Source organism: Coffea eugenioides, chromosome 10 (assembly GCF_003713205.1).
Source record: "Coffea eugenioides isolate CCC68of chromosome 10, Ceug_1.0, whole genome shotgun sequence".
NCBI classification, from domain to species: domain Eukaryota; kingdom Viridiplantae; phylum Streptophyta; class Magnoliopsida; order Gentianales; family Rubiaceae; genus Coffea; species Coffea eugenioides.
The window spans coordinates 30,612,931-30,629,227 of NC_040044.1; the positions used below are offsets into that span (position 1 = coordinate 30,612,931).

The following is a 16,297-nucleotide window of genomic DNA, read 5'->3' on the forward strand; positions in this document are numbered from 1 at the left end:
ATCTAGCCCAAAACCGTAATAAGCAAAAGTTTACCCTTCGACACAGTTCCTCATGGGGAAACGTTTAGAGGATAAATTGGCAGTGATCAGAAAGTTACAAGAGATCGCATTTAAGCTACCTAGAAGAAAGAGAAGGGGGGGGGGGGGGGGAATGCCTCTTCACAGTTAAAAAAAGAAAAAAGAGTTGTTTCTCCAACTCCTATGCAGAAATAGCACCCTTGTTAGCACCTTGACGATTAAATCTCCCACTTCCACTTTGTTCTACCCGTTGGTAAGTCTCTACATTGCGCGCACCAGAGGCTTTAGGTCTGCTGGAAAACTCACCCTGATTTCTGAACTCACTCCTGCCATAACCCCGGCCACCACCAAAGCTACCACGACCCCTGAAGCTATCACTTCGAAACCCACCCCTAGTGGAAGGATACCTCGCCCGTCCACTGCTTACAACTGCCAAGTAAATAGCAACATGTCTCATACTTAAGGGACTGTACTTAGTCCTCCTGACTGAAAATCAGACTCTGTATGGATAAAACAATTTCCACTTACCTCGCGTGTTGGTTCTCTTTTCTTCAACCACGGCTTGACGGCCTCCAATGCTTACTGGTGATGCCTATAAAGTTGATTTTTGGTTGAAAACATGTGCAAGTTAAATAGTTGTGCATAAAACATAATTTTTACAACAAAGAAACTAAGAAAACAGTGGATAATGCCAAAGTAGTGATAAACCGAACAATTCTAGAATATCTTCTTTCTTTTCCATTATATATCTTTTCTTGGTCAATTTTTGGGAAGCTAAGTTAACATTAATTGTGTGAATAACACAGTATACAAGCAGCAGTCGAGCTAAAAGAAAGTGTAAAAGTAAAGATAATTATAAAACCAAATTCCTATTAAAGTAAAAAAACGATCAGATACATTTGAGCACAAGACAAAGTCAGGGCACAGCATTAACAATCAGTAAACTCATGCATGCCCCAAATGTAATTAAAAAAATAAAAAATAAAACAGGGCAGGTACTAGTCCTTAATACCTATTTCGCCTTGTCTATTAATTCTCTTTCCCTAATTTCAGGTGAATATAGTCGAAGAGGTTTGTAGGTCCACATACGAGACAAGTTGCAGGAAACAAATAAAATAGCAACACAGAGTTAAACACTGAAAATTTCCAAAAGACATTAATGTGACTTTAAAGCAAAAAAGCCAACTACACTCTTTACCTCAGCATAGCAAGGAAGGCCACTGTAAAGGGACATGTAATCATTTTAATTTCTATGCTATTGCCACTAGCATATTATGTTGGATGAATTTTAGAAGCAGAATACCCACAATCAGCCCTGCAGTATGCCCCTCATTACTCTACTACCTAAGATTTGCTTGTAATGGTCCTCAGACAGTAATTTTGTGATCACAGTGTGATCCGCATGGCAACCGTGGATATGAAGATTAACGATCACATAGAGCATAAAGCAGAAAAGTGAAAAATGGGTTGGAATGCAGGGGAAAATGGACATGCACCACAAATTATAATGCTGCTCATCATAGTTAACAATAAGCAAGATAAACAAACACATCATCATAATGAAGAGAATAGAGGAAATTGGTCAAGCCACATACAAGCAACAAAAGCTACAGACTCAGCATTTCCAACCTATCTATCAACCTGCAAAGTATGGTCATTTTTTATAATATTGCACCCATCAAGCATTACAATTCATAGTCAGTAGAAGTACAACAATTGATGTAGGTTGTCTTCAGTAACAAATTATTAAATTAAAGGAGTTTATTATATTATACCCTCAAACTCTATTGCATTTTTTCAATTGGCACCTAAAACTGCAATATGTCTATTACTGTGTTGAGTTTTCAGTTTAACAGAACTAAACATAAACCAGCAGATGTTGACAAAAGTTCTCCAAATACTCACTTGAGCCCCAACTTACTCTTATCCGTATTGAGTAATGTCCTTGCGCTCATTGTTGATTGCTTATATCATTTTTCAATTTTCATACAGCGCAGACTGAGCCCATTTGGAACAGTAATGTAGTGTTGGGTTTGAAAGCCAAAATACAGTTGAGGGTGCAATTGCAAAAAGCATAAAACATCATTGCTTCATTTTAGTAAGGAAATTGTTCCCACATATTATGAAAATGGATGCGTCTAATCCTGAAAATTAAAGGTACAAGGTAAGCTGAACCAATGTATACATATATTACACACGCAAGTACATACATACATATATGTATATATGTAAATGTGTATATGTATATATGTATATATATGTACATGTATATATGTATATATATATGTGTCCGTGTATATACACTGATACTGCAAACGAATAATACATTGGCTAAATCATTAAGCATTTATGACGATTTATCAAGAAGATTAACGAATATAAAATGGTGTAGGAGTTTTATTTGTCCAATGAGAATACCCACATAAAGTATTAAGAAATTGACTAGAAGCAGACACCAACACTGCCCACAAACATTTGACAATGAAAAAATCATAAGCTCAAAAGGATGAAAGTCAATCAGGACAAGTTGCTGGTATGCAGTACTGAATGGAAAAATTGAGTTACTTGTAATGAAGAAATTACACCAAAGAAATCTTACTTTGATTGCATTTTGCATGGACTCCAAAGATTCAAATTCCACGAACCCAAAACAAGATCCCTGCTGCTTGAAATAAAAAATAAAACAAAGTTCACAAAAGCAAAAGAAAGTAATGGCATCAAGTAAAATGCCCCAAAAAAGTTCATAACCACACCTTATTACTTCTGACTTGAATCCCATCACACTTGATTGCCCCAAATTTTTTGAATTCCTCCTCAAGGTGCTGAGGAGTTGCATTTAAAGCCAAGTTCCGCACATATATGGAATAACCTACAATTCCAAGGTACACAAACCACACAATCCAACTGGAAGTTACAACCGCATCATTATTGCAAGTTACCACATAAAGAATTTGTGCTGACAAGTCCTCTCAGCGTGATCAGAATTAACGAAACCTTCATTATGATCTCTTACACACTGAATAGGTACCTTCTTCGTGAACATTGCTACTTTCAGGACCACTTTCAACAGCAGGAGCTGAGGCATGTGGCTCAGGGGAAGTTTGTTCTGGAGAACGCGCCTGTTGATTCACATTTGCAGGTACTGATCGTGCACTACTTGTAGGAACATATACTGGAGTAGAACGTGGGGTTGCCTTGGGAACTTTGACCTAAGAGCAACATGTCTTAAAGAATGAGTACCACAGCATGTTAAAATACTTTCCCCCATGGAATCCCTACACACAAACCCACCCCCGGCCCCACAAGGTGGCAAAAAAAAAAACAAAAAAAAAAGTGAGAAACATGTAGTGATGAAAGATTATTTGAACAAGGATGAGTATACTTAAAGCAAACGCACAATTGAGGCATAAGATTTCTTCTCCTCTGGGGTGGCAGAAAGATCTGAACCAATGACCATAACTGTCTCAATTGGAGTAGACTTAGATTGAGGTTCATTAACCACCTCTTCAACAACAGAACCAGTTTCACTGTCAGAAGGGTCATAGACTTCTGCTCCATTTTGGGTGTCCTCAGCTTCTAAAGCAGTGGTAGAATCGAAAGCAGAATGATCAGAAGCAGGACAAGGCTCTGGAAACAAGACCAGTGGCAATGAAGTCAGCAATCTAATTCTTCAAATATGTAGTAAATTGCTTCAACTTCATACTCATATCTTGAATTAGATGAAAGCAATAGTAAACCTGGATCTGAAGCCAAGGTTACTGTTGAAGGAAGTTCAGCCGCACCATTTGGCAGTGCAGAATTAACCTCGGATGCTTCAAACTCCTCAATGTATCTGAAAACATCATTCAAGACAAAATAGCCTTTCTCTTGTGGGGCTAAAAAGAACGTCTGCGTGAATTTCCTTCTCACATTGTCAGTTCCAGTTAAGCATCCTGTCACCAAAACTATTACACCTCCCTGGTAAGAGTCCTGGGCATCTGCAGTTTTAATCTCAGCGCTGTAGTTCTTGTAATCAAATGACTGAATCTTGTCGTTAATGGCCTAATCCAAATTGGCAACTTTCAAGTTTGAGAAAATGATCATAAGAGACACTAAAACTACTGCACATTTCTGTTCAACTTCATCAGTGTTAAAGAAAATATAGCAAGAAATGCTCATCGAACTAGATATTTTCATTTCACTCCTGAAATGAAGATTGGCCTGTTCATCACAAAGATGAACCACTGACTTAGAGGTTTTATGAAAGTCGAATAAACAATACATTTAAAAATGTGCTCAACAACAACTAAAACTATGCCCTTAGAGAGTATAAGAAGCCCAAATAAGTAGATCCAACTCACAGAACTTCTAATGCTTCAATTAACTTTCCCTTACAATTCAAAACATAGATTCAACAACCAAAACATTTGACAAAAAATGCAATCATTCATGAAATTCCAATTGTATAACCCAAGCTATGCTTTATGTCTTCTCAAGTCGAATCTCCTAGAGTCCATCAAATTCATTAAATGTTTGATACATATAAAGACCAAATTCTCGCTATCGGTTCAATTGCCAATTCAATTAACTTCCAAAAAGACGGGTCATTGTATGCAAGGGTAAATAATGAAGCAGGCAATAAAGGACATCAACCAAGATTAGCATGTCCAAAGCTGCAACACTTCCTTGCATTTGTTGAAAGGGATCACCAAAACTATACATTTTCCTTTCCAACTCCCCTTTTCCTTGTCCACAGATTTTCCCCTAGAGAAGACACGCACACAGCCCAAAAGAAAATAGGATTCAATTTTCAGATGTCATTTCAAACCAGCCATCCGAAGTAGTGATTCTTTAGCTACTAGGCATGTGCTTTAGTGCACCATATCTCTGTTCCTAGGTTCCCCCTTTTTGTTCCCAAACTCATTGTTGGATTCAGATTTCACTTCTAAATAATCAACTGCCTCATTTTAGTCTCAGAGCTAGTAAGGAGTTGCAGTATAATCAGCTGAGAAAGACAGAGAGATAAAAATGAACAGATGAATCCGCAAGAGGTTCAGACAAAAATATCCTCTAAGACAATACAGATTCATGCAACAAGCTATTCAAAGAGGTATGTCAAGGAACTTAAATTGATAGTGATAAAAAGCACTTCAACAGAGTAAAGCACTGTCGAGCAAAGGCTTTTCAAGAGAAGATGACCAAAAATGGCTCAAAGGTATAGTGCTTCAATCGCAATCCTAAAATTTGGATTCTCATATACTAGATCGTTATGCATAACTAGTCATACAAGTTGCAATAATCTATTTAGGTAGTGCCAATTCTCCTTTCCAAAGTATAAAAGGCACTAGAAGCAAAATCAAAACATATAAATATGAGAACTTGTTTGTTTGACTTTCAATAATTACGAAGAAGAAAAGTACTCGAATTTGTTATAACTTGGGCATTGTCCAGGGACAGTTTACCCAGTAGGAAACATGTGCAAATGAATGAAAAGCAGGTCATGACTAGTTTCCAACTTTGAGAATATCATTTCATGCATCTCTTAGAACTGCTGGCTTATAGTTAAGCATAAGAATTACAGCATGAACTTTGGTACGTGAATATGTAATAAAGACCAGTGAGTAAAAGCAACCCGTTTTGTATCCACCAAATGTAGGAAACAAACCAAAAAGCAAAATACGCATACATACATACATATAGAAACATACATATACATACATATACATATATATACATGCATATAAATATGTGCGCGCGCGCGCATGTGAAGATAAGGACTTTAATCAGTAAGCAAGAGGATCTTGCTATTTGGCGCTTCCTTTAAGCTTAAACCACTATCAAGCAAATCGAAACCAATATCAAACTGTATATAGCGAAAATTGGGTACTTCCATGCCACATAATCCAAGATCTGCAGAATTCATTTAACAGTGCCTAGATGTTATACCTATGTTCAATAATTTAACAGTGACCAGGCAAGCACCTGGCAATTGCACACCATAAATTCAGTGGCATAGTAATTTAACGCAATCCAAGAACTGAAATTTTCACTTAAGAATCTCTAATGCCCTATATAATGTCCAACAGAAAGGAAGCTTCCAAACAGAAAATCAAGAGGTACAGAAAATAAAAAAGTGAAAGACATACTTGCATGGTGGACACAGAAGTCATCATGCCATTCGAATCTGGGCGACTCAGTACACTTGAATCTTGATAGAATTTGTAGACAAGCTCTGGAGATCGGTGAAGGATATGGTAATACTGATCCACAAAAGCATTACCTACTACCTGAGCAGTAGGGAGAGGAGCAGCAGCACTAGCTGACTGCATTGCCATCTGCCCCCAAATCAACAAAAGTCCAACAAAAGTATTCAGACTCAGGGTTTGTTTGATAACATAAAAAAGTGTTGAAACTAAACCTTTTCAGACATTCAGATGTTTTGAGTGTTTGATAAATAAAAATCCATCTGCTGAACTTGTTAAGCAGTGCTGAACTTGTGTGTATTTTTTTCAGTACAAGAATCCTAACTGAATGCTTAATTCTAATAAGAATCAAGAGAATTACTTCAACTATCTTATCTTATCTACCAAATCTACCCTTGTTTGTTAATTATGTTCAAAATTCTTATCTAATTAAATAATCTGATATTCTCTATATAACGGTTTTCTGTTTCTCTTTTATCCCTTTTTAATGACTTTCACATCTTTTCCATACTCCTCATATAATATATTTCATTTTTTATATTAATTTGATTTAAAAATAAATATTATCATTTTCATACCTAACAATTTTAAACTAATTAAATCATAGGTTCTATTTCTTTTTTGAATGAAAAGATATAAGGGCAAAATTGTCAAATTAAACTTATTAAGCATTCAGTTATAATTATTTATCAAATAGTATAAATAAGTTTAACACTAAAATTCAGACATTCATATATTTCTTTTCAGTACTTAAAATTCAGCAAATTAATTGTTTCAGTATTCAAATTTCAGAATTCAGATTCAGTTTTATCAAACGGAACCTCAGGTCAAAATATTAAATGTATAAAGAAAATTCATTTGAAGATATCCTAATATCAAGTTCCAAACCTTCGACACCAACTACAGAACAGAAAAAAGACAATAAAATCAGAATTTATTTCAGAAGAAAAAAATATATATATAAAATCTACTTTAACCCGGTAGCAGGTAAATTTGATCAATTTAGGGCTGGTTTTCAAATTTCACTAAACTGTATATACTGTGAGAAACCAGCACATAATATGGTTTTCATGACAGTACTGCACATATGCTAACAGTTCTTTTACGAAAAATATGCTAGCCAGTAAATGTAATAAAAATGGCTTTCTGCATAAACTATCCAGACCATTGTATGGAATAAAATCTTATGGTGAAACAGAATGGGCTGTTCTAACAATTTCTGACATCTGCCTGAACCCTTGACAATCGAAATTAGCAGTTCATTGAGGCTACAACCATGGTAAGGAAATTGAAGATTTTGGAAAAGGATAGCATCCAGCACACAAGGAATCCATCATTTTCAATGTATTTAGTTAAACAAATTATAGGCTTTCAAATACTAGAAACTGTATCTTTACCCATTCTAGTACTTTGTTCATTCCACATTCCTTTAAAACTTTTGTAACTTATCCAAGTTTGACATGTCAAGTGCATGGTTCCAACAAAACAGCATCCAAATATCTCAGATCATCCTCCTCCCCCTCTCCCCCCCCCCCAAGAAATATTCCCCCAAAGAAAACTCACCAGAAGACTCCACTCCAGGTCACCTATGAGCATTTCTACTGTTTGAACAGGAAATAATATTAAGGAACAAGAAGAAGAAGACGAGGAGGAGGAGGAGGAGGAAGAAAGAGAAGGATGATAGAAATACACTTTCTAATTATGCAGAAACAGGCTACCATTTACCCCAATTGCAACACAGCAAGCTGAGCTCTAATGCGGAACCAAAACAAAAAATTTTTGAATCTAATTCACAATGCAACAAACGAAAGATTGGATAAATTTAAGAATTCAAACTAATACCCAAGTTCAAACTAGATTAAGAGGTGCAAAAAAAAAAAAAAGCACAAACAGTTCCAGCTCCACAAAATTCAAAAAGTACCCTTTTTGCTTGTGACACTTCACCACGGCCGAATTTTTCCATTCCATATAAAGAACATCAGGGAAAAAAGGGAAAAAATTGCCAATAATTATCCTGGTTAAATAAAAATCACAATATCCAAAATGCCCCAGAAAACATTAGAAAGCTAAACAAGTATTGGACTTAGACCAAGGGGCTAAAGGGACAGGAAATGACCGGGGAATTAATCTCTAAAAAACAACCAAAAATCGAAAATCAAAGGAAAACCCCATAAAATCCCATTCACATATATTGCAGAACAGGAAAATTTCCAGTCATCAATGGAGAAATAAAGCAAACACGTGCACTCCACAAGTCAATTAAGCAGTTAAAGCGTATAATTTCACAATCCTAAAACAGTATTCATCATTAATTAATCACATAAAAAAAGAATCAAATAACCTGCTGATCCGATCAAAGCAATCAACTTTCTGATCCCAAACCCCCCACAATATTTCAACATTCAAATGACGCCCAAGAAAAAATTCTGACACAATAAAAGAAGCCCAGAACTAAATTATTCCAAAATGAAGAACAAAGCCATTAATTAATCAGCTGAAAATTGACAAAGCGATCAATCCTACTCGGCTACTCATAGGCGCACTAAAAAGAAAAAGTGAACTTTATCTTATTGATTAAAGTAAATTCCATAAATTTAAAATAGAAATTGAGGGAGTGATACCCGTAGATGATTGATTGAAATGGAGATTGGAGGGCGCGAGATCTGTGAAAGTGACGAAGAAGAAGAAAACAGGAAGAACAAAAGTGAACGCAGCAAATAGAACAGAACAGAACAGAACAAAAGGCGAAAAGAGCAGAGATTTAAGGATTCATTTGTACTAATAATAAAAAAAAAAGGCAGATATGTCACGCTTTCACTACAATTTCGTAAATGTTCTCTTTTGCCTTTTTGGTCTCTTAATTGTTAGTTAAGTATTATATTAAATTTATTTGTTTTTCTTAAGTCCCAAGTTTGAAAGGATCTAATCATTTTAAGGACACTTCTAGTGACATTTGAACTTTTATTAATAATTTATTTTTTTGACATAATTTGTTTAAAGACTTCTTTTTTTTTATGTAGAAATAATTTAGTAGGAATACGTTTACTAATTTAAAGAAAAAAATATGGGAATAATAATTTATTTGTGAGATTTTCATATTTTTTATAATCATTAAACTATTTACAATAAATGTAGGACAATATAATTGCTCAAGGGTGAGATATGAAAATACAATATTAACAACTGTACCGACCAACTAGTTATTAAAATGTTACGTAAATATATTTAAATGAATTATTCATGAAAAAATATCTCTTCCCCAAATTTGAAAATGTAATTTTGCGTTTTGGTTTCAAAGAAAATCTAATCATATAAATTTAACACTCGCGTTAACTAATATAAATGTAGTATACCTCCTTCAATTTTGATTGGAGTTGTACCTTTCCCCCTTCGAGTGAGATTAATAGGCAATTTACCATATGTACCACTAGTGACTTTTATGCCAAAATTAACTTGGATAATTGTCTATTTATAATAATCAATTTAAATTTTGCTCCTTGACTCTGAGATGTGCCATCTTTTGCTTTTTCTTTATGTAACTAGCAGTTTCATTCTCTAAATTTATCTAAATTAATCAGTAAATTTTTGTATAGTTTTGGTAAATTACCTTTTACCCCTTTATAGTTTGGTGTTTTACCACATAACCATCCTATAATTTAAAAACCAATATATTTAACTCCCTCATGGTTTGCATTAAATTATCACCATTAGTTTTTCCATTAAAACTAGCGATCAATAGTTAGTAAAAAAACAAAGTCAAACTAATAAATTGACAAATTCACCCTTTTATTACTTGATTTTCTTTTTTACTTTTCTCTCTCTCTCTCTCTCTCTCTCTCTTTTCTGGGGGGAAGAAAAGAGATATTTTGGAAACTTATACTTTGGCCTACAAAATCTTAATTTTCTCCAAATACTAAAGGGATGAAAGAGAAATAAATAATAAATAAATAATAAACAAAAAACATGGAAGGAAAATATAAAATAAATATGGAACAAAAGACATCAAATCTTTTCTGACTACAAATATCACTATAGGTTTTTAAACCAAGTCTTTAATGGTATTTTCAAGTCCTTTTTTTTCTATTTTTTATTTCAATTTCTTCTTTTTTTATGTATGAAGGGAAAAAAGAAGTAATAAAAGAGTAAATTTGTCAATTTATTAGTTTGACTTTGACTTTTTACTAGTAACTATTAGTTTTAGCGGAAAAATTAACGGTGACACTTTAATCCAAATTATAAAGGTGTTATATATAGATTTTTAAACCATAGGAAGGTTATGTGGTATAGCACCAAACCACAGGGGCTAAAAGATAATTTACCCTATACTTTTCCTATTTTTCTTCTAAATTTCTTAATAGACTAATTTTATGAAAAATCATATAATCAACTTCTCAATATTGTGAAGGTACTTTTGATCAAAATTTTGTGAGAGAAAATTCAAAAGTAATTCAAAAAAATTCTTTCACATTTCTTAATTTGCTAGAACTTATACAATATAGATTTAAAAAGGTTTTTTGTCGTAACTAAAAAGATATATGCATTTTCACCCAAAATTTTGACTTTTTCCCCTAACATATTATTTCTCCATTATCTTCCCTATCACATGCTTGGCACATGAACACTTCACTCCAAAAGTGGCATAATGAGTAAAGGACATTTATTTTCCTCCAATGAGGGTATCTTTCCATTCATTAAATAGAGGGTAGAAAAACATTTTAAAGTGGATTCTATTACTGTCGACGAATCTCACATAATGTAAAAGGGACAAATTGCTAATTTTTATTACTGTAATGAGTGAAATGCAAGTTGAGATTATAGCATTCATTTTTGACACAATAATTTTTAATCACAATTATCACACCAATAATTGGACATCTTCTAAAGAGTATCCTACAAAGTCTTTATTATTGGTAAAGTATTAAAAGGACTAGGTTAGTTAGTGTTCTTTGCCTCTTTTTGATTACTAATTCTAGACTTGGTTACTAATCTATGAGTATTTTGGGGTGCAAATATCAATGTTTTTTCTTATTGATAAATTTTATTACTCAAATGGCTAGAAATTGAAGAAGGTTTCGATGAGGAGTCATAGCACATCAAACAATTTAGATCACCAGATGAATCTTTGCGCCTCCTTTTGTTAGATAAGGGTGAAGAATTATGACAAACACGCATAAAAATATGTTTGATTTTACTTGATATGCAAAGTGCCTAATGCTTCTTCCACTGCATTTACCTCGGTCTAATTCATTACTATTGCAAGTGTATATATATCCTAAAGTCAATCAACTTTCAGGGTTTAATATAAACTTAATGTGAGGCCCCAGTCCGTTCTACGTTGATATATTCATTAGCTGGGCGGTAACGTTTGGTTTTAAGAGTATTTCGAAAACCCTATGTAGGGATTAAGATTTAAAGCCCTACTATCCAATTATTCCATAATAAGTGCAAGTGAGCCTAGAAAGTAGGGTTTCACTCTTCGGTTTCAGCATTGGAGCAAAATTAGGGTTTTTGTGATTTTCGCCGGATGAAATTTTGGTACGGAAAAAGGATCAAATTTGGTGATTAAAAGTGACTTTTAAGTGAGAAATAATATGTAATTAGGAGCAATAAGATAAGATTAGTGAATAGGAAGTAAAAACCCTAGTACGTGTGTTTTAAGAAAAAACGGCGCGAACCGGCGGGTCCCGCGCATTACCGATTGAACGCACCAATTGACCACCACTTACTTGCCATGCAAGTTTACCACTAATAGAGCAAAATATCTTTCCCCCCTCTTAGCTTCTTATTGGCCGAAAATTAGTGGTTCAAAATGCAACAAGAGAGAGAAAATTGTGTGGTTGTGATTCAACCAAGTGTTAACCAAACTTGTGGCTAGAATTAATTCTTATTTTTTCCAACCTTCTTATAAGACAAATGAAGCTTAATCTTCCTCATTCTTTCTCTCTCTTGGCCGAAATTCTCTCCAAAGGAAGAAAGAAAAATCTCTCTCAATTCCTTGTCCTAATCTTGCTCAATCTCATAAACTAACCGGTTAATCTTGAATTCCTTCCATAAAACCTCTTCATTTGGTATTAGTAAGTTGATTGGTGAAGTGTTTGTGGAAGCTAAGGTGACAAGCAACTCCCTCTCTCTTGTTTTACTAGGTGAGTAATGAATGAACTCTCTCCTTCACCTAATGAAGCTTAATTCATGCTTAGTGGTGTTAAGAGATGAAAAATTATGGTTTATATCTTGATTTGTGGATGATTTAGTGAAGTTTTATATTTATTGGGATTTTTCCTGTTTTAATATAAGCATGATTGTGTGGCTATATATGATGGTTGGAAATGGTATGTAATGATGCTAGATGGTGGAAAAAGTGGAAGATTGCAAGTGATTTCTGTTTTGAATGAAATCTGGAAAATTGGGGTTTCTTGGTTCTTCATTCTGTCCGAATATTTTGGTCCTAGATAGAGGCCGAATTGGCCTTGGCTTAAAACATGGAAGTTGTAGGAAATGACATTTTATAGGTGCCTGTAAAATTTCAGGTCAATCGGAGTAGCGTAGAGTGAGAAAAGTCGAAAATACCCTTGCTGTTCTGGTTTTGTCCGAATGTAAGAACTGCACTTGTAATTGGTGATTTTGGGATAGGATTACTTCAGAATTGGTTGTTCTAGTCTTCTGATGAAATGTAGACCTGTTTCTAAGCTTTCGTATGCCTTTGAAATTTCTGAATTTGGACTTAAGTAGGCTGAGTTATGCTGTTTGCACCAGGTTGCGGTTTGTTCACCTGTTTTACGATTCTGGTTTAGTATCTTACAGTTTTGACCTAGTTACACTCGAAACTGGGTTAAGTGGCCTTCTTCAACGTTGTAGCCTTTTAAGTGCTGAATCTACCTGTAAAATTGCAGGTCAAACGGATTAATTTATTCCGAGTTATAGACAAAACCCTCAGACCTGTTTTAGACGTCCGTTTGTGTACGTTTTGCATTTCAGTTTCTGCCGTGCATTTTTCCGTTCTAATTCCATACGATCTGGGTGTCGACTCCTTCATAATAAATTTAGATCTTGGTCTCAGCTTCGAAACGGTATAAAGTACGTCAAAAACCGAGTTCCATAGCTCCTGTTATGATCAAAACAATAACGCTTTCCAGAAAAATCAACAAATTTTCTATTCTAACAAATTCTTCTGAGTTTATTTCCATAATAACATTAGTCAAAAAAATTATTGCCAAAATAATGCTCTTGCAAAATTATTCTGATAGCAAGAAGGTAAAGTCAAATCTGTGTTATTCATTTTTCCTATCTTTCTGTTTGCGGCTCCTTCCTTCTTTTGATTTTCTTTCTCCTCTTTTGGCATAATTTCCAAAGAAAAATAAAACATGATACTTTTTTATCATGGAATGGATTCCCTTTTTTTTTCTTTTAATATTATGGTGGTTCGACATAAAGCTCGGAAATCAGAAAAATTCCATGATCCCTAAGTTGCAAACCCACGCCTCATGTAGTATTAAGTAGATTATAATCGAAGGTATGTAAGAAGATTACTTTTAAAATATTTTCCAAAAATGAGATTATGTTGGAAACAAACTCAATTCTTCCACATTTTACAAAGGTTAGCCAAAAAACTCACTCAATTTTTGTAAAGTAATTTATTTTTTGAGACATTACTGGTATTATTCTTCTTACATCTATGGTATTTCTATAATTGTATTCCTACATCTTTAATTTTATCTGCTGATTTATTTTTTGTCTTTAACGAACATGCATATTCTTTTAATGATTATAACATTCTATGAATATGTTGAATCATTCCTGTTTAAATAGGCCGGCCGCAATTCTAGTTGTATTTTGGAGGTGATCCGTGTGGAGCTGTTGTTGCTGGATGGAGCTTTGTAGTTGGTTTGTTTGAGTGTAATTTGTGACTTCTGAGTACTTTGGATGTAGTTCGTTGCATTGCTCCTGTAATTTTGTGACTTCTGAGTACTGCAAAGTTCTAAAAGGATTGATTTTAGGTAAATTTGGACGATCTTCAATCAGAATCTTGGTACAGTTACTAGAACATGCACTTGGTCTTAACCCTTTTTTTTTTTTGGGTAGTGCAGAATGCTTGCCATTAATCTAAATTTAAACTTATATGTGTTATTCAAAATAATTATTGATGTATTTAAAAAGTGTAGTAATTTAATCATTACTACTTTTTAACAAAGATTAGTATACAAACTTTGCCCTCCTCATCAAAGGACCTGACTTCACCACAAATTTCAAGTCTATTACCACCAATGCCATGCGAAAAGTGCTCTTAGTAAATATCTTTTCTTTGCCTCCTTCAAGTCCACAAATGCTAAGAACTAATGACCAACTTTTCTTGTCATTAAGCCTTTCTTTGTTGCACCTGCGATGTTGACATAAAATTTTAACAAGGATTCTTTGAAGTTAAGTGCTATGCAGGCTAAAGCATTACTTAGGGCACAAATGACACGATAATCTTCCAATATGTCATCCAAAACATCACAGAAATGACAGTAAAAAAAATGCTAATGCACCTATAATTTGTTATATGCTTCCTTTCTGAGGCAAAAATCTTCTTATTTCAATACCAGTTTTTTTCTTTTTTTTTTAGTGTAAGTGGGAGGACTCAAATTTGAAATCTCTCACTTACACTTCTTTCATTGGACCACACAACCCATCCCTCTCTGCAACTTATTTCAAGACCAGTTGTTTGTATCTTGAGATGCAAAATTCTTTCACCATGAAAACTTTGGTTCCTTTAATTTTTTTTTGAATATGATAACGATATTTAAGATTCTACATCATTTTAAGACTAGTGCGTAGTTGAATGTAAGACTGATATTTTTGAAATTACAGCCATTTTCAGTCATCAGATGCATAAATGCGATATTTTTCCAAGTCTTGCGTTGAAATTTTTTTGTCTCCTGTTGATTTTCTATTTTTTTTTTTTTTTTTTGTATAACTCAATGGAAATTGATAACAAAAAACTATACTTGAATCAAATCGAAAATCCCTCACTTACACTTCTTTCCCTGAACCATCTTAAGATGCAAAATTCTTTCACCATGAAAACTTTGGTTCCTTTTTTTCCCATGAATATGACAACGATATTTAAGATTCTACATCATTTTAATACATATCTCTAAGCCTAGTGGGTAGTTGATTGTAAGACTGACATTTTTGAAATTACAGCCCTTTTCAGTCAGCAGATGCATGAATGAGATATTTTTCCAAGTCTTGCGTTGAATTTTTGTTTTTTTTGTTTTTGGTCTCCTTGACCATTTGTCTTGCGGTTGATTTTTTTTTTTTTTTATCTCAATGGAAATCGGTAACTAAAAAACCATGCTTGACTAAATTACAATTCTGATGTGAAACTTTCCAGTTTTGAATCGTCAAATTTTGCAAACTCTCCTAACACGATTGCAGAAGTATTAGACAAAGTACATGGAATCATGTTTCCAGTCCAACAAATATATTAAACAAGCGACGTATTTGACTTACTAGTGGTAACCAAGAATCCAAATTGCATAAGATTTGAATTTACACGTTTTCCAATTCTTCAATTTGGGATTTTTCTAGTCAATTGAAGTCTCGTGCCGCCAACAGCCCTTTGGGCTGTGGTCACCATAAAAAACTTAGTCTTGGTGATCAACAACCTTTACCTCTCACCAATTACCACTACGTGTATGTGTGGCTGCCACATTCACAATACTACGGTACGAAGTTCACAATGCGGGAAATTATCATACCCATCACCATTCTTCTGCCAGACTTAGAATTTATTTTTCAACCGCAAGGTGTACGCCAAATTGTCCTAGATGTTCTTGAATGCCACAAGATTGCATTAACGATAGGATAAATTGCACATTCCAGGGAGGTTTCAAAATGCAATAGTGTTTTTTTTTTTTTTTGGGATGAATGCAATAGAGGGCTAGATAAAGAAAGAAATAGTACGATAAATGCTGAAAAATCGTTTTCATGCATCAATAGTAGCCTTCTACTTTGCCTCGACCACATTCATTTTGATATTTTTATTGTTTTTTACATCCATTTACTATGTGACATTTATCAAGTGACATTCCTACATCAATATAGCTGGCTTGAAG

The 16,297-nt window shown here is 34.1% G+C and overlaps 1 protein-coding gene across 3 annotated transcripts; it reads right to left on the minus strand.

Annotated features, from left to right (window-relative positions):
- Positions 1-7: 7 nt before the first annotated feature.
- Positions 8-8,951, minus strand: LOC113748614 (ras GTPase-activating protein-binding protein 1-like). 3 transcript variants are annotated; one of them, XM_027292094.1, is made up of 9 exons: positions 8,822-8,951; positions 6,144-6,332; positions 3,756-4,059; positions 3,416-3,645; positions 3,047-3,227; positions 2,772-2,887; positions 2,618-2,677; positions 547-610; positions 8-447 (listed from the first exon to the last, which is right to left on the minus strand). In XM_027292094.1, the coding sequence occupies exons 2-9, from the start codon at positions 6,330-6,332 to the stop codon at positions 200-202; spliced, it is 1,392 nt and encodes a 463-aa protein (XP_027147895.1). In that variant the 5' UTR covers positions 8,822-8,951; the 3' UTR covers positions 8-199. The 3 variants fall into 3 exon arrangements, with proteins under 3 accessions (XP_027147895.1, XP_027147894.1, XP_027147893.1); XM_027292093.1 differs by having other exon boundaries at positions 2,618-2,680; XM_027292092.1 differs by having other exon boundaries at positions 2,618-2,683.
- Positions 8,952-16,297: the final 7,346 nt, after the last annotated feature.

Bases quoted from the DNA above. Each gene is read 5' to 3' on its own strand.
- LOC113748614 (XM_027292092.1), bottom strand. From the start codon at position 6,332: ATGGCAATGCAGTCAGCTAGTGCTGCTGCTCCTCTCCCTACTGCTCAG. The intron at 3,646-3,755 runs GTTTACTATTGC...TCTTGTTTCCAG, and splicing joins AACCTTGGCTTCAGATCCAG to AGCCTTGTCCTGCTTCTGAT. The intron at 448-546 runs GTAAGTGGAAAT...TTTACTTGGCAG, and splicing joins AAAGAGAACCAACACGCGAG to TTGTAAGCAGTGGACGGGCG.